Consider the following 24,868-nt stretch of genomic DNA (forward strand, 5'->3'; position numbering starts at 1 on the left):
TTAGTGGATAGTATTTATATTTTCACATGTAATTTGCAGTATTACTGTATATTAAACATTGTTGAGAGTGCTCGAGGCTTGGTTGATAACATCATCTGCTCACACACTGAGTCACGGGTTAAATGTTGTTGCATGTTTTCTTACACCTGCTGTCACTCACTGTTCACCTAGCAGTAAAGTATGGTAGGTACCTTGGTGTTAACTGTTGTGGGCGGCATCCTGGGGGACGAGGTTAACCTAAGTTGCCAGAAATGCTCGGTGTATAGCCAGTGATGTCAATTAGGTGTATCACTTGTATTATGTACTTTTAGAAATAAATAAATATTATTTTTATTATTTTTATTTTATATTTTATTATTTTGTATTTGATTTTATATTTAATTTTATATTATTATTATTATTTGTGTGATGTGTGCTGATAGAACTGAAGTACCACAACCAGCACTTACCACAATATAACCATCATGTATTATATTGTAGGGAGTGTTTGTGGCCTGTGTACTGGTAGAACTGTGGCAACACAACTACTTCTTGCCACTTCTACCTTTGGCAATCATCTACTACTTCGTCAAAAAAATTGGTGAGTACAAATTGCAATTTGTCTTAAAATTATAGATATTGAAAATGTTATAATATTAAAGACATACTAATGAAGGAAAACCTGTGAAGCAAGTTTTTTCGTAGACAAACTTACTCCTGATTATTTTAATCCTTACTAGGTCAAACTTTATTGCTAGTTAATTTTAAGCTTTTATAACTTGCATAAAAATGATCCATTATAATTTGTCACACACATCCTAGTTATACATGCTAGAACTATAGTTAAGTTTTTTAAGGACTAAGTCAGCCTGAAATGCTTGACATAACTGTGGGCTTTCACCATGGATTACACAACAGTGTATGATGCTTCACCCACAGTGACTTTATTTTACCTGATAAAATCACCTGCCCAGGTGGGTGTGTTTGTGACACAGCATACTGCCAGGTGGGTGTGTTTGTGAAACAACATACAACCAGGTGGGTGTGTTTGTGGCATATACAGCCAGGTGGGTGTGTTTGTGACAGCATACAGCCAGGTGGGTGTGTTTGTGATACATCATACAGCCAGGTGGTATGAGTTTGTGACAGCATACACCTAGGTGGGTGTGACACAGCATACACCCAGGTGGGTGTGAGGGTGTTACATTACTTACATAAGTGTTGAGGAGAGGATTGCAATAGTAATATGAGTGATCAAGGCAGTGTTAGAGTGCTCATGCACATATTCAAGGCAGCCATTACATTACTTTAGACAAATTGATTGGAACAATATGACAGGAAACCTTGAGTCTAGTGACTTTCTTGATACGGTTCAGGATTGCTTTTTAGAACAGGTTGTGACAGAACCAACTAGAGGAAACAATCTGCTTGACTTGGTTCTTGCCAACAAAGATTCACTAATTAATAATCTTGAGGTTAATGATGAGCTTGGAGAAAGTGATCACAAATCACTTAGTTTCAATATATCATGGAATTACCCAGATAACTTCAATCAAATCTCTGTCCCAGATTTTTGCTTGGCCGACTTCATGGGACTGAAAAATTACTTGGGTGGGCTAAACTGGGATGTCCTGACTATGGGTCATGTAGGTGATCTTGGTTGCCAATATGACGTTTTTCAGAGCATAGTTCTAGCTGCCCAGACAACTTTTGTTCCGAGTAGGGAAATTAGATCTAACAAAAATGATCCCAAATGGATGAACAATAGATTAAAACATCTCATTGGTCAAAAGAGAGGCATATATAGGCATATCAAAAGAGGGGACGGGCAGTTAAGAAATCAATATATTCAATTAAAGAGAGAAATAAAAAAAAGTAATAAGAAAAGCAAAAAGGGATTATGAGGCTAAGGTCACAAGGGATTCAAAGACTAACCTAAAAGGGTTCTTTCAGGTATACAGAAGTAAGATTAGGGACAAGATTGGCCCACTTAAGAGTAACTCTGGTCAGATCACCGACAGTGATAAGGATATGTGTGAAATTCTAAATACCTACTTCCTCTCAGTTTTCACCCAGGAAAATACTAGCGATATTCCTGAAATAATAGATTACGTAGAACAGGATGATAATAAACTATGTACGATTGCGGTAACTAGTGACATGGTCCTCAGACAAATAGAGAAACTAAAACCTAACAAATCCCCAGGTCCTGATGAACTGTTTGCAAGGGTGTTAAAGGAATGTAAAGAGGAACTTAGCATACCTTTGGCTAATCTTTTTAACATATCACTACAAACTGGCATAGTGCCTGAGAAGTGGAAGGTGGCAAATGTAATACAGTGGACCCCCGCATACCGTCGGCATCACATAACGTTTAATCCGCATACCGCTCGCTTTTATTGCAAAAATTTTGCCTCTCATACCGCTCAAAAACCCGCTCACCGCTGTTCGTCCGAGACACGTCCAATGTGCGCCCTTAGCCAGCCTCACATGTGCCGCCGGTGGCATTGTTTACCAGCCAGCCTCCGCGGTAACATCCAAGCATACAATCGGAACATTTCGTATTATTACAGTGTTTTTGGTGATTTTATCTGCAAAATAAGTGACCATGGGCCCCAAGAAAGCTTCTAGTGCCAACCCTACAGCAATAAGGGTGAGAATTACTATAGAGATGAAGAAAGAGATCATTGATAAGTATGAAAGTGGAGTGCGTGTCGCCGACCTGGCCAGGTTGTACAAGAAACCCAAATCAACCATCGCTACTATTGTGGGCAACAGAAAGGCAATCAAGGAAGCTGTTCTTGCCAAAGGTTTAACCCTTTCAGGGTCCGTCCCGTAGATCTACGGCTTTACGTTCAGGGTCCAAACCGTAGATCTACGCCATGAGCTCAGCTCACTCTGATAAACTGTGAGTGGTACATTTGGGCCTAGATATGAGAGAATACATCTATGTGGTATGTGTGCACCACATAAAACAGATCCTGCAGCGCACTGTGTATAATGAGAGAAAAAAAATGAAATCATGATTTTTCGATTAAAACAGCAACTTTGCAGTGTTTTTTCGTATGTTTTTTATAGTTGTATTTGCGATTTCTTGGTCTCATTTGATAGAATGGAAGACATATTACAGAAATAGAGATGATTTTGATTGGTTTTAGCTTTGGAAATGGCTTGAAACTGAGCTCAAAGTAGCGGAAATGTTAAATTTTTGCCGATATTCAAGAGTAAACAAACGACCTCACACGTCTAATACACATCAGCTGGTGGGTCTAATATACATTCACAAATATGGTGATGATATTTATACAATTATTACAGTATTGCATAACAGTAAATCTTCTATTTTTTGGTGTGAATAAAAATTCATTATGTGTATAAAAAATCAAAATGGAATTTATTTGTAAAGCCTCAAAACATAACTAATGAACAGAGGAAATGTTAGTTTAGTGCAAGGAATGCCTACATTGTTCATTCTGGACCCTATTTTGAAATTAGAATATTTTGAACTTTGTGTTAAATTAGCCAAATTAACAATTTCCGATCACTTTATTTTGTAGTTGAAACAGTTGACTTGGCGATTTCTTGTGCTCAATCGATAGAATAGAAGTAATACTAGTGAAATAGCTAAGAATTTGGTTGTTTGGAATAATGTAATTGGCCTAAAATGGGAGTCAAAGTCGGCAAAATCGCCGATTCGTAAATATCGCTGACACATCAAAATTCGCGAGAGCATAATTTCGTCAATTTTCCACCAAATTTCGTACTTTTTGTTTTATTACCTTCACAAAAAGATTCTCTACGATTTCATAAGAAAAAATAACAAATTTTTTTTTTTTAAATTCTTGGACACTGGTGCGTGACTCCAGATTTGGGCCTTGGACCCTGAAAGGGTTAACTGTGTTTTCGAAACAGAGATCACAAGTGATGGAAGATGTTGAGAGACTCTTATTGGTGTGGATAAATGAAAAACAGCTAGCAGGAGATAGCATCTCTCAAGCGATCATAAGCGAAAAGTAAAAGGACACAAGTGCAACTAATGTGACATTTATTGTGGCAACGTTTCGCTCTCCAGGAGCTTTATCAAGCCATTACAAACAATACATGGACACAGAGGGTATATAAAGGCTCAGAGTGAGGTGAATACTAGTGAGGTACCATTTCGATGTTCACTAGTGGTAGAAGTAGTAGTAGTAGTAGTAGTAGTAGTGGTAGTGACAAAAGTAATACAATATGTTAGAGCAATTAATTTGTACATGAGTAAAAGGATATAAAAGCTATTACTTGGGTAACATAAAAATAGGTTGGACAAATATAAACTGGAATGAGGCAGCTTGTTTCAGTGTTCACTCTCTGTGCTTTGTGTAGTATAACAGGAGAGACTATGTGATGGCAGGGTTTACTGTTTTCAGGAGGATTCTTGCTAAGACTTCGGAGATGGTGAAGCTGCCGTTGTTTTGTTTAATTGTATTTGAAACAGCGATCAGTGCTGATTCAAGGCACTTGCGTGTGCGGAAATTATTTTCTTTTATCACTAATTGGGCGTCTCTGAATTTCATAAGATGATTGGTGGAATTTCGGTGTTGTACACAGGCGTTGTTTAAGTTGTCGTTCCTGCATGCGTATATGTGTTCATTGAGGCGGGTGTCGAGGTTTCTTGCTGTTTCACCTACGTAGATCTTGTCACAGCCTCCACAGGGTATAGTGTAAACTCCTGCATTGACTGGTTCGTGGTGCTTGGGTTTTGTCCTGGTTAGATCCTTTATTGAAGTGGTAGAAGCGATGGCGACTCTGGTGTTAGCTTGTGAAAGTACTTTTGAGACGTTTAGTGCAACCTGGCTGTTGGGAAGAATTATAACTTTGTTGGGAGCGGTGTTGATGCGTGGAGAATTGATGATCTGAAGAGCTCTTTTCTTGCAGTCTTTGATGAAAAAAGAAGGAAATTGTAACTCAGTGAATGTTTGGTGAATGTAAGTACATTCCTCGTCAAGAAACTCAGGACTACAAATTCGGTATGCTCTTAGGAAAAACCCGATGATGATGCCTCTTTTGGTCTTGGTATCTTGACTGGAATAGAAGTGTGTGAGATCATTTTTATTGGTGGGTTTCCGATAAACTTGAAATCTTAGGTTGTTGTCTACTTTGTGAATGAGGACGTCGAGGAAAGGTAGCTTGTCATTGGACTCTTCTTCTAGTGTAAACTGGATCGCTGGTTCAACTGCGTTGAGCCTTGCCTGAAGATCCCGTACATCAAAACGTTTTGGAGTTATTACGAGGACATCGTCCACGTAACGCAACCAAGTGACGCTTGAAGGGATGATGTTGGCGAAGTGTTCGGACTCTAGGTGTTCCATGTATAAGTTGGCTAGGACGGCACTTATTGGGGACCCCATTCCCATGCCGTAGGTTTGTTTGTAGAGCTTGTTATTGAAGGAAAAACAGTTGAAGTTAACACAGAGTTCAATCAAGTCAACAAAATCTCCGGGAGGTAAAGGAAGATTAAGGTCCTGGTTGACTTTACGTCGTAGAACCTCGATGGCTTTTTTTTGGTAGGTACTTTTGTGAAGAGGGAAGTCACATCCAAACTGCTTAGTTTCTTGTTACGGATGGAGAGGTTATGGATGCGGTTGAGAAGGTCGCCTGAGTGTTTAAGATGAGCGGGGCTGATGGTCCCCAGAAGGCAGGAAAGATGTTTGGCAAGAACTCCGGCTAGTTTGTGTGGAGCACTGCCTATTCCTGACGTGATTGGTCTGAGAGGAATATTGTGTTTATGGGTCTTGGGTAAACCATACATGTGTGCTGGTTTAGGGTTGCTTGGTAACAAGTACAGAGGTTTCTTCCCTTCTCTAGTGCGTTTGAGTATTTGTCTGGTTTTGTATAGAAAGTCTTTGGTGAGCGTCTCCCACTGTTGAGTGCTGATGGGTTCGTATGTAGATTGATCATTCAAAAGGTCCATCATTTTAGTGTTGTAGTCACTGGTGTTGAGTATGACGACTCCACCTCCTTTGTCGGCGGTGGTGACGATAATGTTGGGGTCGTTGGCGAGGTCCTTAAGGGCAGTGATGTATCTTCTAGGAAGATTAGAAGAAGAAGGTTCACATAAAGCTGCAGTGAGAAGGCCCTGTATATAACCCTTCTGGAAGTTGCTGTCACTGTGTCTATGGTTCCTGGTAACAAGATTGAGTTGATACCAATACCAAGATACCAAGACCAAAAGAGGCATCATCATCGGGTTTTTCCTAAGAGCATACCGAATTTGTAGTCCTGAGTTTCTTGACGAGGAATGTACTTACATTCACCAAACATTCACTGAGTTACAATTTCCTTCTTTTTTCATCAAAGACTGCAAGAAAAGAGCTCTTCAGATCATCAATTCTCCACGCATCAACACCGCTCCCAACAAAGTTATAATTCTTCCCAACAGCCAGGTTGCACTAAACGTCTCAAAAGTACTTTCACAAGCTAACACCAGAGTCGCCATCGCTTCTACCACTTCAATAAAGGATCTAACCAGGACAAAACCCAAGCACCACGAACCAGTCAATGCAGGAATTTACACTATACCCTGTGGAGGCTGTGACAAGATCTACGTAGGTGAAACAGCAAGAAACCTCGACACCCGCCTCAATGAACACATATACGCATGCAGGAACGACAACTTAAACAACGCCTGTGTACAACACCGAAATTCCACCAATCATCTTATGAAATTCAGAGACGCCCAATTAGTGATAAAAGAAAATAATTTCCGCACACGCAAGTGCCTTGAATCAGCACTGATCGCTGTTTCAAATACAATTAAACAAAACAACGGCAGCTTCACCATCTCCGAAGTCTTAGCAAGAATCCTCCTGAAAACAGTAAACCCTGCCATCACATAGTCTCTCCTGTTATACTACACAAAGCACAGAGAGTGAACACTGAAACAAGCTGCCTCATTCCAGTTTATATTTGTCCAACCTATTTTTATGTTACCCAAGTAATAGCTTTTATATCCTTTTACTCATGTACGAATTAATTGCTCTAACATATTGTATTACTTTTGTCACTACCACTACTACTACTACTACTACTACTACCACTAGTGAACATCGAAATGGTACCTCACTAGTATTCACCTCACTCTGAGCCTTTATATACCCTCTGTGTCCATGTATTGTTTGTAATGGCTTGATAAAGCTCCTGGAGAGCGAAACGTTGCCACAATAAATGTCACATTAGTTGCACTTGTGTCCTTTTACTTTACATATTGTCGGTAATTCTACCAACTTTATTACAATAAGCGAAAAGGCTAGGAAGTTGCATGAGGATTTAATTAAAAAAATGCCTGCAACTAGTGATGATGTGAGTGAATTTAAGGCCAGCAAAGGTTGGTTTGAGAGATTTAAGAAGCGTAGTGGCATACATAGTGTGATAAGGCATGGTGAGGCTGCCAGTTCGGACCACAAAGCAGCTGAAAAATATGTGCAGGAATTCAAGGAGTACATAGACAGTGAAGAACTGAAACCTGAACAAGTGTTTAATTGTGATGAAACAGGCCTGTTTTGGAAGAAAATGCCAAGCAGGACCTACATTACTCAGGAGGAAAAGGCACTCCCAGGACATAAGCCTATGAAAGACAGGCTTACTTTGTTGATGTGTTCCAATGCTACTGGTGATTGCAAAGTGAAGCCTTTATTAGTGTATCACTCTGAAACTCCCAGACCGTTCAGGCAAAAGAATGTCCTCAAGGAGAATTTGTGTGTGCTGTGGAGGGCAAACAGTAAGGCATGGGTCACTAGGGACTTTTTCTGTGACTGGTTACACCATGCATTTGCCCCCAATGTGAAAGATTACCTAACGGAAAAGAAATTAGAACTTAAGTGCCTCCTGGTGTTAGACAATGCCCCTGGTCATCCTACAGACGTGGCAGAGCGACTTTATGGGGACATGAAATTCATTAAGGTGAAGTTTTTGCCTCCTAATACCACTCCTCTCCTGCAGCCCATGGACCAGCAGGTTATTGCAAACTTCAAAAAACTGTACACAAAAGCTCTGTTTGAAAGGTGCTTTGTAGTGACCTCAGAAACTCAACTGACTCTAAGAGAGTTTTGGAGAGATCACTTTAATATCCTCAGTTGTGTAAACCTTATAGGTAAGGCTTGGGAGGGAGTGACTAAGAGAACCTTGAACTCTGCTTGGAAGAAACTGTGGCCAGAATGTGTAGACCAAAGGGATTTTGAAGGGTTTCAGGCTAACCCTGAGAATCCTATGCCAGTTGAGGAATCCATTATGGCATTGGGAAAGTCCTTGGGGTTGGAGGTTAGTGGGGATGATGTGGAAGAGTTGGTGGAGGAGGACAATGAAGAACTAACCACTGATGAGCTGATAGATCAACTTCAACAGCACGAGGCCAGACCTGAGGAAACTGGTTCGAAGGAGGGGAGAGAGAAATTGAAGAAATTGCCTACTACAAAGATTAAGGAAATCTGTGCAAAGTGGCTTGAAGTGCAAACCTTCATGGATGAAAATCACCCTCACACAGCTATTGCAAGCCGTGCTGGTGACTATTACACTGACAATGTTGTGAAACACTTTAGGGAAGTCATAAAGGAACGAGAGGTACAGGCCACTATGGACAGATATGTTGTGCGAAAGAAGTCCAGTGACTCTGAAGCTGGTCCTAGTGGCATTAAAAGAAGAAGGGAAGTAACCCCAGAAAAGGACTCGACACCTCAAGTCTTAATGGAAGGGGATTCCCCTTCTAAACACTAACACTCTCTCTCCCCTCCTCCCATCCCATCAATCATCACCAGATCTTCAATAAAAGTAAGTGTCATGTAATTGTGCATGCCTTTTTCAGTTTGTGTGTATTAAAATTAACATTTCATGTGGTAAAATTTTTTTTTTTCATACTTTTGGGTGTCTTGCACGGATTAATTTGATTTCCATTATTTCTTATGGGGAAAATTCATTCGCATACCGATCATTTCGCATAACAATGAGCCCTCTTGCACGGATTAAAATCGCTATGCGGGGGTCCACTGTACCTATTTACAAGGCAGGTGACAGGTCCTTGGCTTCGAACTATAGACCAATAAGCCTTACCTCCATAGTGGGAAAATTTATGGAATCAATAATTGCCGAAGCAATTCGTAGCCATCTTGACAGGCACAGATTGATTAACGATTCTCAACACGGTTTTACAACGGGGCGTTCCTATCTTACGAATTTACTAACTTTTTTCACTAAGGTGTTTGAGGAGGTAGATCATGGTAATGAATATTATATTGTGTATATGGACTTCAGTAAGGCTTTCGATAGAGTTCCACACCAGAGGCTATTGAGGAAACTTAGGGCACATGGAATAGGAGAAATTTTTTCCTGGGTAGAGGCATGGCTGACAAATAGACAGCAGAGAGTTTGCATAAATGGGGAGAAATCAGAATGGGGGCACGTCACAAGTGGTGTTCCTCAGGGGTCAGTGCTGGGCCCGTTGTTGTTCACAATTCACATAAACGACATAGATGAGGGAATAAATAGCGACATAAGCAAATTTGCTGATGACACCAAAATAGGCCGTCCAATTCATTCTAATGAGGACACTAGAGCATTACAGGATGATTTGAATAGACTGACGCAATGGTCGGAGAAGTGGCAGATGCAGTTTAATATTGACAAATGCAAAGTTCTAAATGTTGGACAGTTAAATAACCATGCCACATATAAACTAAATAATGTAGATCTTAATACTACTGATTGCGAAAAGGATTTAGGAGTTCCGGTTAGCAGTAATCTAAAACAAAGACAACAGTGCATTAGTGTTCGCAATAAAGCTAACAGAATTATTGGCTTCATATCTAGAAGTATAAATAATAGAAGTCCTCAGGTTGTTCTTCAACTATATATCCTTGGTTAGGCCTCATTTAGACTATGCTGCTCAGTTCTGGTCACCGTATTATAGAATGGATATAAATGCTCTGGAAAACGTACAAAGGAGGATGACAAAGATGATCCCATGTATCAGAAATCTTCCCTATGAGGATAGACTGAGGGCCCTGAATCTGCACTCTCTCAAAAGGCGTAGAATTGGGGGGATATGATCGAGGTGCATAAATGGAAAACAGGAATAAATAAAGGGGATGTAAATAGTGTGCTGAAAATTTCCAGCCAAGACAGGACTCGCAGCAATGGTTTCAAGTTGGAAAAAATTCAGATTCAGGAAGGATATAGGAAAGCACTGGTTTGGTAATAGAGTTGTGGATGAGTGGAACAAGCTCCCGAGTACAGTTATTCAGGCTAAAACATTGTGTAGTTTTAAAAATAGGTTAGATAAATACATGAGTGGGTGTGGGTGGGTGTGAGTTGGACCTGACTATTTTGTCCTGCTGGGTCTGGTACAGTGCTCCATCCTTGAGTGGGGATGACCAGACTGGGTGGGTCATTGGGATAATCCGGGGGGTGGGTCATTGGTCTAATCCGGGGGGTGGGTCATTGGTCTAATCCGGGGGGGGGACATGACCTGCTATGCATGGGTCAGTAGGCCTGTTACAGTGTTCCTTCTTTCTTATGTTCTTCTTATGTAGTGCCTTGATACTGATGAATGTTTTTAGTGTAACTTGAGCATATTAACATTAAAACATTGTCTCCAGCCTCCAGATATTTAGCTTGGAGTCTCAAGAATGGTAATGCAGTTTCCAACATTGTTACTGCTGCTCGCACTAGTGTAATGAATTTTGCAGAGGCTCGCAGATCTGCCTTCTTGCCACCTCCCATCAAGGGTGTTATCAAGGTAAATGATGGACCGTACTGCCTTCACCTTTGCACTTCATCAATGTTCATTGGTATACTGCCTTTACCTGTATAGCTCACCTTTGTACTTCATCGATGTTCATTGTTATACTGCCTTCACCTGTATAGCCCAATAGAAATAAGTTACTCTGTCTGACTTTTTTGGGTTATCCTAGGTTCTCTACACATATGCTGCTATGTATGATAATTCTATGTAACTGTATTTGTGTATACCTGAATAAACTTACTTACTCATCAGCGTTCAGTGATGTACTGTTTTCACCTCTATAGCTCATCAATGTTCAGTGATGTACTACCTTCACCTCTGTATCTCATCAAGGTCCAGTGATATACTGCCTTCACCTCTGTACCTCAACAAGGTCCAGTGATATACTACCTTCACCTCTGTACCTCATCAAGGTCCAGTGATACACTACCTTCACCTCTGTACCTCATCAAGGTCCAGTACACTTCAGGCACATGTATATATTTTTCCATCAGTGGCTTTCTCTTCAAAATGGGAAGTGTAATATCCCCACTTCTTCCCTTGAGTGCAGGTACTGTACTTTCCTCCTCCAGAATTGTCATCCTAACCTGCCTTCAGAGTGCACTCAGTGTACTTTCCACCTGTTGGGTAATAGGTTTCTCTGAATCCCTTCATAAATGCTTAGGGCTGCTTGAAATGCTTTTAATAATAATGGGCTTTCTATAAAATGGTTTGTACATGTCAGTTAACCTAACTGTGTACTTATAGAAATTGTTTGATTGTTGTTCAATAGATAATGTATGTTTTCTTTACAGTTACTAGTGAGGACTGATCATCAGCTGGTGGTGGCACTGTCATCAGCAGTTGATGCCATTGTAACACTGCTCTTGATTCTGGCTGTCATCATCTTTGCTGTGACGGCCTCAGTCTTCCTGGCTGTGCAGGTGAGTCCTGTACAAGCTAAACAAAGCAGTATGTTTATTTATTTTTAACACAAACTAAAAAAGTATATTTTAGAGCAAATGTTTATTCTCTTTAATATATGCTGGTTATTGTGATGCACTTCATGTTAATTGAGTGTTTGTGGTTGAAGTGTACTGCATCTAAAATGTTGTATGATAAATACATGCATGCTAACTCACTCTTACTCTCCCACACTTGCTTGCTCATTCTCACACTCTCTCACTCTAGTGCTTCTTATTTAGTACACTATCCCACATTTTCTGCTCCACTTTGATAATTTTGTCTGATTTTTTTTTCCTTCGCAATTTTTTTTACATTTAATTTTCTTTTACCCCTTTCAGGGTCAAGACTCCTGATCTCAAACTTGCTCTCAGGGTCAAAGAATTTAAAAAAAAAAAAAAAAAAAAAAAATTATGAAATAAGGAATCTTTTTTCTGAAGGTAATGAAACCAAAAGTACGAAATTTGATGAAAAATTTACAGAATTACATTCTTGCAAAGTTAGCAGTTTTGGTGATGTTTATGCTTTGTTGATTTCACCCAATTTGAGCCCTATTTTAGGCCAATTCCATTGTTCCAGTCGACCAAACGTGTAGCTGTTTCACTAGTATTCATTTTATTTTGTTGACTGAGTACAAGAAACTGCCCATGTACCTATTTCAACTACCCCATAAAGTGATGGAAAATTAATAATTTGGTCAATTTCACACAAAATTAAAAAATTGCCAATTTAGAAATAGGGTCCAGAATAAACAATGTAGACATTCCTGGCACTAAAAAACATTTCCTCTGTTCATTAGTTATGTTCCTAGGCCTCTCCTAGATTACGTTTGCTTTCCATTTTGAATTTTTATTCTCACAAAAAATAGATTTACTGTTATGCAGACTACTGTATTAGTGTAATAATTGTATAAATAATGTTGGTGCATTCCTAAATGAGTATTAGACTGGCCAGTTGGATGTATATTAGACAAGTATATTAGACTTGTGTACTCTGGAATATCGACAAAAATAGAACATTTCCGCTGGTTCAAGCTCAATTTCAAGGTACATACAGTCCAGAAACCAATCAAAATCATCTCTATTTCTGTAATATATCTTCCATTCTATCAAAGGAGACCAAGAAACTGAGAATACAACAATAAAAACATGCAAAAATTCACTGCAAAGTTGCTGTTTTAAACCAAAAACACGGTCAGTTATTTTCCCATTATTGCTTGCTGCAAGATTTGTTTTATATGGCGCACACTTACCACACAGACCCATTCTCTCACATCTAGGCCCAAATTTACCGCTCACAGCTTATCTGAGTGAGCTGAGCTCAGCAAAGAACTACTTGACTGACTCTGGCTTCAGAGCAGCAGAACTGCGGGACTGATCCTGAAAGGATTAACAAATTTGCATGACTTATTTGGTTCTGTATTATTCTTGTTTACAACTTCTTTTTCAAGGTTTTTATTCTCATTTATATTTGTATGTTCATTCCTTGCTTGTTAAAATCTGTTAAATCTGTGTATTAACACACTTACGTTGGTTAAAATTTTCTGGGGTTCTCCATCACCAGCATTTTGTATTAATATTTTTTTTAAATGCACAGATCAGTTTTGCAGACTGAGCTGTTATCCTACCTTAGCTCATTTCGAAGCCCAGCCCTATCTTAGGTATATAGTGGTCTCTTGATATTCAAACTTAATCCATTCTAGGAGGCTGTTTGAATAGTGAGTTGTATGAATATTGAATCATTTTTTCCCATAAATAATGTAAATTGGATTAATCCATTCTGCATTCCAAACAATTAACAATTATGAAACATTGCTTATTTAAACCTGCATAATAATATTTGCATGCATAAAATCTTACATGAAAACTATAAAAACAGTAAAAACATGAAATGAAAATTTAACAGCATTTTGCCTTTACTGAGATGGCCTTTACTGATGGCCTAAGAGAAAGGTGGAGAGATGTTTGGAAAAGTTGTCATCTTCTTTCAGCAAACCGGCCATATCCCATCGAGGCAGGGTGGCCCAAAAGGAAAAAAAAACGAAAGTTTCTCCTTTTAAATTTAGTAATGTATACAGGAAAAGGGGTTACTAGCCCCTTGCTTCCGGAATTTGTCTCCTTTTATGACACGCATGGCTCATGGAGGAAGAATTCTGTTCTGCTTTCACATGGAGAGGAAAGGTTGTCACCTTCCATAAAAACATCAGGTAACTGCCCATCTGGTGTTTTTCTCTTTTCTGTCTCTGTGCAGCAGCACTTGGAGATGATGGGGGATTCACTAGCATTTGATTTTTTTTCATTTGCTAAAGAAGCTGTCCACTGTTGTCTGCTTTTGATGACTTTTCAAAATTTTTCTAAAGTGGTCAACAGCATTGTTATTGAACAGGTTAATGCTTCTATTCCCAACAGTAATGTTAGGATACCATTTTTCCACCAAGTTCTGTATTTGAGCCCAATGGTAACACAGTTCCTTAATTTCTGCAGTAGAAATGCTGCCCTTACTGCTTCCCTAATCTGTAGAAATTTCGTCAGCCACTTCTTGCTGCTCCTTGTGCAGGTCTTCAAGTTCTTCTGTTGTGAGTTCATTCTTGTGATGCTGAACCAACCCCTCTGTATCCTCATCATCCATTTCCAAACCCATGGACTGGCCCAGAGAAACAGTATCCTTTACTACAGGCTCTGCCTCAACACCTTCAAAATCTCTGACTGACACAATCTGGCCACAGTTTCTTCCAGGCAGAGTTCATTGTTCTGAAAGAAACTTCTCTCTAGGCTTTGTCTATTATCCTTAAACACTGAAGGATATTAAAATGTTTTTTCCAAAATTCCCTAAGGATAAGTTCTGTTTCAGAGGTCACTTCAAAGCATCTTTTAAACAGTGCTTTTGTGTAAAGTTTCTTAAAATTGGAAATTACCTGCTGGTCCATTGGTTGGATAAGAAGAGTAGTGTTAGGGGGCAAGAACTTCACTTTAATGAAACTGTATTCATTCACAAAATTTTCCTCCAAGCCTGGAGGGTGAGCAGGAGTACTGTCTGTTACTAGAAGTGCCCTTAATGGTCATTTTTTTCCACAAGGTACTTGTTCACACTTGAGGGCAAACACTTCATGTATCCACTCAGTGAAGAATTGCCATGTTACCCAAGCTTTACTATTAACCCTCAACATTAAAATGAGTTTATTTTTTATGACATTGTTTGTCTTAAATACCCTTGGATTTTCAGAGTAGTAGACTAGCAATGGTTTAATTCTGTGGTTCCCACTAGCAGTACCACACAACAAGTGTGTTAGCCTGTCTTTCAGGGGCTTGTGTCCTAGTAATGATTTTTCTTGTTGTGCAATGTAGATTTTCTTAGACATTCTTTTCCAAAAGAGGCTGGTTTCATCACAGTTAAAAACTTGAAGTAAATCCCTCAATGTCTACATGCCTTATTATACATACTATGAATCCCACTTCTCTTTTCAGACCTATCAAAACTGCCTCCACTTGTCTTAAATTCATCACTTTCAGCACTGTTTCCTGGGGTGTTTCATCTAAGATTACTGTATACATGTAACTGCTTTGCTTTTTCACAAATTATTGTTCAGAAACACTGTCACTTGGCCAAGTGTTTTTCATTAATCCACACTAACAAAAGTTTTTCCATTTCTTCAATATCTGTGATCTTTTCACAGCAAGAATTTTCACTTCTTTCACCACATTAACCTCTTTTATTGCCTCATTATTTTTCAATTTGGATGATATGGTGGATTTCGCCATGCCATATTGAGTGGCCAAGTCTGACACGTGTGCTCCACTTTCCCACTTCGCAGTGAGTTAATTTTTCACTAACTGTTGTTCTTGCTGCTTTGCTTTTAGGCTTGTTTGGATCACTACTTTTTTTTTTTTATGGGGAGAGCATGATTACTTATTTTCAATGAAAATATTTAAAAAAACCACAGAATAACAATTCAAATACAGAAGGTTTCATGGAGCTTGTACAAACAATGCTTAACGAATGAAAGCTGATGAGAAACTGAGCACATGATGCTTTGGTTTTGTCAGACTTTGTCCAGATGGACTGTTTTGTTTAGGTCGGATATCAGGGCAACGTCCGAATACCGAGTCGAATTTTTCTCAAAGTTGGGCGAATATCGAGTTGTACAATTATTGATGTATAAATATTGACTTCCAACTCCTCAGGATGTGACCCACAACAGTTGACTAGCACCCAGGCACCTACTTACTGCTAGGTAAATGGGGACAGCAGGTGTAAGGAAACATGCCCAATGTTTCTACCCCTGCTGGAGATTGAACCATGGACACTCAGTGACCCAGGCATAGGTAACACTTGCCATTATTCATTCGGTCACTGTCATGTAGGAGTGTTCGAGAATCACAAATCAGACAAACTTTAAAACAGCAACATGCTTGCTCCTCCCTCAGAGTGCAGGCACAGTATTTACCACATCCAGAACTCAAGGTCTCTTAACACGTTGCTCTCAATCCCTACTTAAATGTTACCGTGCTCACACTGACAGTACATCATATCCTTAATAGTGTACACTTTCTCTCCATTAACTTTAATATAACACACTTTTATCATTAAAATCTGTCTTCAGACTTTCCTTTCAGCACTCCCTGGGATGTCCCCAACCCTCATGTGCTGAGTTCTGGGAGTTTTTGATGACCGATGATAATCAGTTATACAGAATAACTGAGAGCTGCTTGCAGTGTCTATATTGTCTTTTTCTGGACAAAATATACCTATGGAACATATACATATATAAATATACCTATGGACCATATCTGGTTAAATCTCATTCCACATGCACTGTATGAGCCATAATGGTTTTGTGCTCATCAGGGAATATAATAATCTGCAACCTAGATTTATACATGTTTTTGGTCACCCTATCTTCCCTTTCTTTATTTCTTTACATCCATACTGTATCTACTCACCCCCAACTAGACCCCCAACTATCAGCATTTTAGTTGTCTTCTTCCTCGTTTAAGGCCTGCAGAGGAAGGATTCTAATCTACTTTCCTTGCGAAACCTTACTGGGATACGAAGTATTGAGAAGAAAGCAGTATAGTGTATTTACAGTATGCTTGCACACCCATGTGCATGCGCACGCACACATTCGCGTAGTGTGTACTAAATGCTAATACCTGTAGTTAGTTTACAAGACATACTTGTCATCTTACATGCTCATGAGTGTTTCAGGCTGCAGCTTTTCAATTGTTTACAGATCCAAGGAGAAAGCATGGCTTTGGTTGCTCTGGGGAGTCAGGTGATTAATTCCACTGTGGTGAACAACCCTCAGTTTCTGGCACTTCTCCCCGAGGGTCTGGGAGACGTGGTGAGCTCGGCACTTGACGAAGGATACTTATATGGCCGTGAGTGGATTGCCAGCATGGTAAGTGACCTTCCTTTGTATAATTTGTATATGTAATAAATTATACTAGAATTTTAGAATTTAGTTGTATTATGTTAAGGGTGTTGTGTATGATAGTGTTAGGGAAAACACAAAATGTCATAAGCAGTGAGAAAATATACGATAATGTAAGAACACAGTGTGTGTCTGTCTCTGTCTGTGTGTGTCTGTCTCTCTGTCTGTCTGTCTGTCTCTGTCTGTGTGTCTGTCTCTGTCTGTGTGTGTGTCTGTCTCTCTGTCTGTCTGTCTCTCTCTCTCTCTCTCTCTCTCTCTCTCTCTCTCTGTGTCTGCTCTCTCTCTCTTTCTGTCTCTGCTCTCTCTCTCTGCTCTGTCTCTCTACTGTCTGTCTCCCTGTCTGTGTGTTTCTCTCACACATACGCATGCATACACACATGCTTCATTACACATGTACGCACATGCTCATGCATGCGCACACATGCATGTGCACACATGCAAGTGCACACGTGTATGCACACATGCAAGTGCACATGTGTATGCACACATGCAAGTGCACACGTGTATGCACACATGCAAGTGCACACGTGTATGCACACATGCACATGCACACATGCATGTGTGCACACATGTGCACACACACACATGCACATGCACACACATGCATGTGCACACATGCACATGTGCATGCACGCACACATGTGCACGCGCACACATACGCACGCACACACGAGAGAGTGCGCGGACAAGATTGGAGAAAGGGATTACATAGTAGGTACACTTCAGTCTGGGGAACATAAAGTGGTCATTGCAGTGATGTATAGCCCACCACAGAACTGCAGGAGGCCAAGAGAAGAATATGAAGAGAACAACAGAGCGATGGTGGACACACTGGCTGAGGTGGCAAGAAGAGCTCACTTGAGCAGAGCAAAGTTACTGGTTATGGGCGATTTCAACCACAGGGAGATTGATTGGGAAAGCCTGGAGTCACATGGATGTCCCGAAACATGGAGAGCCAAGATGATGGATGTGGCACTGGAAAACCTCGTGCATCAACATGCCAGGGACACTATCGAGAGAGAGGGGAGGATGAACCATCAACTGTTTGCCATCACCACGAGGTACATTCTCAGTGCGACTTCAAGAGTTGAGAAAATGTCAACCACATGTTTTTCGTGGATGAGCTTGTAAAGAAATAATTCTTTGCTCATGTTGTTGGGCTCTTTGTTTGCATGAATCCTGGAAAAAGAAGAAAATTGAATCATTTCATCTGGAAAGGAATTTTCTGTCTTTGGGATATACTTCCAATAGGTTTTGTGCTGCTCTTGTCAGTTCTTCGGGCGATAACTTCGTCAATCACCTGAAGCAGCTGAACCAAGCTGACATCAGCTCATATTAATGCAAACGTTGATCAGGTGAAGCTATGAACTGTTCAATGACTGGAATGAAATTCTCTACTCTAAATTTTTCATAGGGGTTCATGCTTGCTCTGCGTGACCATAGTCCAGTGGACTTAAACGAATGTTGTGGGATCGCTTTTGCAATGGAGTGTAGTCTGCAGAACCTGACGGTTATTTATCTTTCCTCTCATAACTGTCAAAACATTCACATTTAGACCACACAGTCTTTCAGACTAGCCAATGAAGCAACTGCAGCATCAGGATTTAGTTTTTTGCTTGGCAACCCTTGATTTGTTGCATTCACTCTTTGAAGAATGTCATTCCAGAAAGCAGTATAAATTCCTGTTTCAGGAAGACAGACCTTTGCTGACAATCCACGTGCTTCGCGGTGTACACAGGCCCTTTCATCAACGTCATTTGTGATGTTTTCCAATGCATTTCTGATTTGATTGTAACTAATTCTGAGGGCTTTGACTGCATTGGCTCGGCAAGACCAATGCGTTGTTGTGACCCGTTTCAGAGTCAGGGAAATATATGCACTTTCCAGAGCATCTGTTAGAATCTTTTGCCAATGTGGTGAAATCGAAAAAACTCATACAACTTCTGAAGGAAACCAAAGTAATGGATTGTTCCAGTACAACATTTGGCTGCATTTTTCCCACCTAGGTTCAACGAATGAGCTGTGCAAGGAACCCATTCTGTGCGCTTGTTTTCTTGCAGCACTTTGGCCCATAGACCATTGTACATGCCGCTCATTGAACTGGCATTGTCGTAGGTCTGACCACAGCAGTTACTGACGTCTATTTCGTGTAATTGGAGGAACTGCAGCATGGCATCGAACATGTCTTGCACTTCGTGGCCCCTCTTCAGCATGAACGTAACAAATCTTTCAACAGGCTCATTATTCGCTATGTAACGCAGTACAAGTGCAAGTTGATTGACATGGCTTTTGCCAGGCATGGAGTTGAGGGAAATTGAGTAGTACTTGCTTTTTTTTACTCATTGGATTATTTCATTCAAAACTTGCTTTCCCATCGTAACTATGAGCTCTTCCATTACTGTCAATGACAGATACCTCGTGTGTATGGAGCCACACTCAGAATGCTTCTCAATATGCTGTGATAAAAGGTTGTCGTATTGCGAAACAAGCTCAATAATCCCCAGATAGTTTCCATTGCGAGGCGATTCAGTCAACTCGTTGTCTCCCCTGAATGCCAAGCCACGTTCAGTAATGAACTCGATAATACTGACCCAATTTTTCAATATTAACCACCAATAACGTTCTCATTGCTCAATCTGCCGTACCATTTCATCATCAATCCGTGTGGATACTTTTGATCTAGCATGAAATGCAATGGTCGAGTCAAGATGTTCCTTCGACCACTCGTGTTGCTTCAGATGATTGTTTGCGTGTTTCCAGTCAGAAAAACCACTGTTAACAAGCGATGATTGGTGTTTCAATGCATTGGGGCACATTAGCTTAGTGGTAGCAGTACAAACAACCACTTGAAGGAGAAAAACATAACCATTCCCTATTTACGACCTTACCATTGTGATTCTGATTGAATAGCCCAACTACAAATTCGTGGAGTCTTTCCATTTTCCCAGGATATTCCCTTGGAAAACTGAGAAAAAGTCTGTGGATCACAATTTTTAACGACTGATGCACCATTTTTCACAGTGTTCTCTCATCAAATTTGAAACAATGGTAGGCCACAACCCAGTGTCGTTCTCAATTTCTGCTGGTGCTTCGTCAATTCTGTGATGTTGCTCATCCTCACAATTTTCTTTCTGGTGTACTTCGTCATGCCCAAGGTTATCTTGTCGCTTCTGGATTTCATGTTCCGCCTCTTGAACTGGTTTTTCATGTTGTTCTTCTGATCATCCTGCTCATGGCGCTCCTCTCAGTGATCACCAGCTTCGTGTTGGAGTAAATTATTATCTAGCTGATCAGATGTGTGTGTTCAAATACAGTGGACCCCCGCTTTATGATCACCTCCCAATGTGACCAATTATGTAAGTATATTTATGCAAGTGCGTTTGTACGTGTATGTTTGGGGGTCTGAAATGGACTAATCTAATTCACAATATTCCTTATGGGAACAAATTCGGTCAGTACTGGCACCTGAACATACTTCTGGAATGAAAAAATATTGTAAACCGGGGGTCCACTGTACAGTGCTGTGGAGTTCTTTGAAATGCTGATGATGTTTGTCCCGGTGTTTGCTGTGCATGTGTAGTCATGAAGTCACTAATTTTTTGCGTGTTAGATGCCGATATCACTGATTTCTGAGCAACTTCCTTGGCCTTTCTTTTAACTGCTCCAATGGGATCTATTCTGACTTGATTTTTATGCCTATCTTTAGAATGGTTATCCATATTTCCACCTGAAACTGAAAACAAGGTTTATATCATGCCAAAGTTTGCAGTCACTTGATCAGAATTTGAAAGAACATATTTTTTTAGCATATTTGATTATTGCTACATTCCCTTAATCCTTACTGTCCAAACGTAGATCGTTCACGTACGGGGGGGGGGAGCTCCGAACGTATATCTTTGTTTTTACATGTTTTCAAATGGGGAAAATAAAGGTCGGAGCGCTACTCACTTGAACGTAGATCTTTGTTTGGAGAGTTTAAGGGTTAAAACTTGTATAGAAAACATCACTTCCCTACGCTTGCTCACTCGCTCATAATAAAAAACAAATCCTGTTCAGTACCAGAATATAATTTTTTACTCTGACAATAATAACCGAAACACGTAGCATTGAGCACTTACCCTATTTCGTCCTCACTACCACTCTGTTGTTAACATATTGACCACAATCAAGCAGTCATTCATACTCCAGTGCCCTGCACACCTAGGATGATGATATGCTGCGAGTCATCCTTGCGTCGTGCAGTTGATGACGTGCTCACACCAGTGATGTAACACCAGCGATCAGATGACTCAACATGACAATCCCACCACAATTCAAACTCTTACATACATTTTCTCTCTTTGTGATCTGTTTAATTCTCAGTAAGTGTGTCAGTATTTTTCATTTGGTGGAGGCCTTGGGCCCCTTCCCTAAATCTGGCCCTGCCTCCACCCCAGATTTTTACGCCCTTCTAGTAATGACATTTGCATATTTCCCATAAAAAAGTGAATTTTTGTGAGGAAAAAATGTCAGAATAAATGTTAGTAGAGTGACTTGTGCACTTGGGACATTTTTATTTTTCATAACAGCCTGAATGATTGACATAACAAAGAGTTTGTGCCACACACATTGTACATATGGAGCCAAAATTCTTTTATACAGTAATGGAAACTTGTTGTCCATGCTTTGTATATCATGTGCTGCTAGTTCTTTTGCATATTAATAAAGATGACTGAGTCTGTATATCTCTGAGGTTTGTGAACCATAGTTAAAGACATTTTTCTTATTGGGTTCAAGCTGATTGATGTGGAGGGTTCACACCCAGCAATCAATGCCACCATGGTGGTAAGTGCAGGTTGACCAGTGTGTCAGCATGTGCCAAGTGTGTTTTACCAGCTGCTCATGTTGGCCAGTGTGTCAGCAAGTATGTGCTAAGTTTGTTGACCATCTGGGTTCATTGTAGTTGTGTAGACTGATGTGTCAGCAAGTTGGTGCTACTGCTAACCCTTCACTTGCAGTCAGTGTATGACAAGCTAGGTTCATAGTTGTAGCATGTGGTTGTGGTGGGTGGCAGTCTAGTCAGTTTTAGTGCAGCATGTGGTGTTGGTGCAGCCTTGGGCCTATTCTGATGTTGGCGAGACTGTGTAGGCTGAGGCTTAGTGCAGCATTTGGTGTTGATATGATTAGTGGCCTGTTGCTGCATGTGCAGTTGGTAAATGGCTGTGTAGTGTTAGGCTTAGTTCAGCATGTTATGGTGGTGGTGTCATATTGCTGCTATTGCAACATATGTGGGTAATTAACTGTGTTGACTCAGGCCTAGTGCAGCATGTGTGATTACTTATTTCTGTTATTGGGTTTTGCGAACCACTTACAAGAATAGTGGCCTGTTGTCAGATCTTTTAATATACATGTACCAATAATTAGATGATCATCACTTGTCTCCCTGTAAGTCATCTGTTTCCCTTTGGCACATGTGCACTCTCTTGCTTTATGCATTGATAACTGTGCCGACTCCAAGCACCAGTTGGCTGCCTGTGTCACTAACTGTGGAAGCCCCAAGGTGGCTGTCAGTTCTGCATTACTAATATGTTGTGGCATGTATCCCTCCTCATCTATGGTGGTCTTGTGTCGAACTTGAGAATTATGCCTTAGCTAGTGATTTAACAATGCTGGCTCACCTGCCTGACAAGCCCTATGCAGCCACTTTCTCATCTCTAGTGTCCTAGATTACCTTTATTAGTTCTTTAGGTATTGTTACTAATGCTTTTACATCTGCTGTTTAAATAATTATCATAACCCACATTCACCTTTTTACATTAAAATTTCTCTGAATATCAAACTTGAGAGCTATAAACATCATGACTACATTCAGGTCACATAGTTATACTATCTTACCACCTCTTCTGGTTTCCTCACATTTCCCCATAACCCATAATGACTGTTTTCTGCCTTCAAAATTCCTTATATTTTCACTTATTTGCTAGAACCTCTTTTTCTACACTCGTTTCTCACCCAGATGCAGAAACACTTTCTATGACCCATTTCTCACCTCTCACTTTTCTTCTAATCCACAGAATTCTTGAATTTTAATGCTAATACCACCATTCTTTTCATAATTGATCAGTTAATATTGCTTTAGCTCTAGTTCTCTCAGATGAAACCGGTTTAACCCCATTTATTCTTCCCCATAGACCTTCTCTCACCCCCTTCTAGTTTATATTTTGCTTAATGCTTCCATAGATAGCTTTTGTTCTTTCATAATATTAACAATACACAAGTTTTTTCTTGTGTAATACTGCCATGCATATACAAGCAATCCAGACTTTTTGTAATTACTACAGAAGAAAGGGTTTACTACCATTTTGCTCCTCTCATTTGAGTCACTTTCTCTGATGTGCATTCCTTAAAAATTCCTGTCTGAGATGTACCATGTACTACTATGATATTAGTAGGGTGTTGAAGAGTCAACTAAGATACTGGGACTGACTTTCAGGTGCGCAGCATGTTGGGAGAGACTGATGAAGATAAAGCCATCCATCTGGAGAAACAGGTAAATCTTCCTTGCCTTGTCTTCATGCACATTTAATTAGCTGATACCTACATACCTCCCTGCTAACTTAAACTAACACTACATACATCTATGGTAACACTGTTGGCTCAAGTGATGTGACAGCAGTAGGTCTTTACTCATCTCTGACAAGTAATTTTCCTAGCTGTCACATGAAGGAAGTTTAGTTTTAACTATAATGACATACTAAAAAGTCTTAATACTATGGATTGGAAAATTTGTAACTAACCAACAATTGAAATTAAATGTTGAGACAACATTACAATCCTTCCTGAGTAATTTTTAACTTGAGATTAAAGAGTAGTGACTATTATCATCCAGGGTGGATGGAAGAGTTGCCAAAAGATTGATCAAGTTTGTTAGGCTAGTTAAGTGTAGAATAACAGGGTGTCATTAGAGCACCTAGCTACTTTAACTACTTTAACAGGCTGTATCCTAGTCATAACCTATGTACACAGAGGAAAATCTCACATCTTCACTTACTTTGTTTCCTTTTTTAGTATTTTTATATAATTTTTTATTTTTATTTTTTTTATGCAAGTTTTAATCTTTGTTGTAGAAATTATTTTTTAAAATTTTCAAAATCTTGAGGTATTTTTTTATGAAGATGAAAATCCCTTATTTGGCTACATTCTTACTTTTAATTCTTAAGCAACCTGTTTCTCTTATCACCCTTATTCCATCCCAAAAGAAAATCAAGGTGCCATTGTTTGGAATATTGTTAACAAGCATGTCTGCCTCTTGTTACCTCCTTAATCCATCCTCAAGGGTCACAGTGAAGCAACAATAGCAGACCTCACAAGAAGCTTCAAAAGAGGTTTTTGTTCTGGACTCAGGCTGAGTGAGGCAAAGACAAGCAGATGTTTAACACCTGTGGCTCCTCACCCTACCCATGTGCCAGCAACTATTTTGGTTTCTTTGGTAACTCTCCTACAGTTTTAAAATATGTATTCTTCAGAATAGACTCACTTGTTCACTGATATTGTTCAATTGCATTTCAACCAAATTTTATACAATGGCATCTATAACATTTGAAGTTTCTTTGCTAGAACACAAACATACCAATGAGATGGAACTTGAACCTCCTTAAACTCAGGCAAGTTCTTACATTCCATGAGATTACATATGTGAAAATTGAAAGAGTTAATAATTTGGTTGTTGTTCCCAACAAATGACAAAAAATTCAATAGTTAAA

The 24,868-nt window shown here is 39.8% G+C and overlaps 1 protein-coding gene across 1 annotated transcript in view; it reads left to right on the forward strand.

Moving 5' to 3' along the window:
• Window positions 1-24,868, forward strand: part of LOC128699230 (transmembrane protein 245) — a gene marked incomplete in the record, with an annotated part of 140,942 nt that overhangs the window by 78,355 nt on the left and 37,719 nt on the right. Inside the window, 7 exon segments of the mRNA XM_070096746.1 lie at window positions 481-580; window positions 10,608-10,747; window positions 11,548-11,676; window positions 16,926-17,093; window positions 21,903-21,950; window positions 23,599-23,655; window positions 24,442-24,594. Coding sequence (XP_069952847.1) covers window positions 481-580; window positions 10,608-10,747; window positions 11,548-11,676; window positions 16,926-17,093; window positions 21,903-21,950; window positions 23,599-23,655; window positions 24,442-24,594 — 795 coding nt within the window.

The sequence above is a fragment of the Cherax quadricarinatus genome, chromosome 54 (assembly GCF_038502225.1).
Source record: "Cherax quadricarinatus isolate ZL_2023a chromosome 54, ASM3850222v1, whole genome shotgun sequence".
NCBI lineage: Eukaryota > Metazoa > Arthropoda > Malacostraca > Decapoda > Parastacidae > Cherax > Cherax quadricarinatus.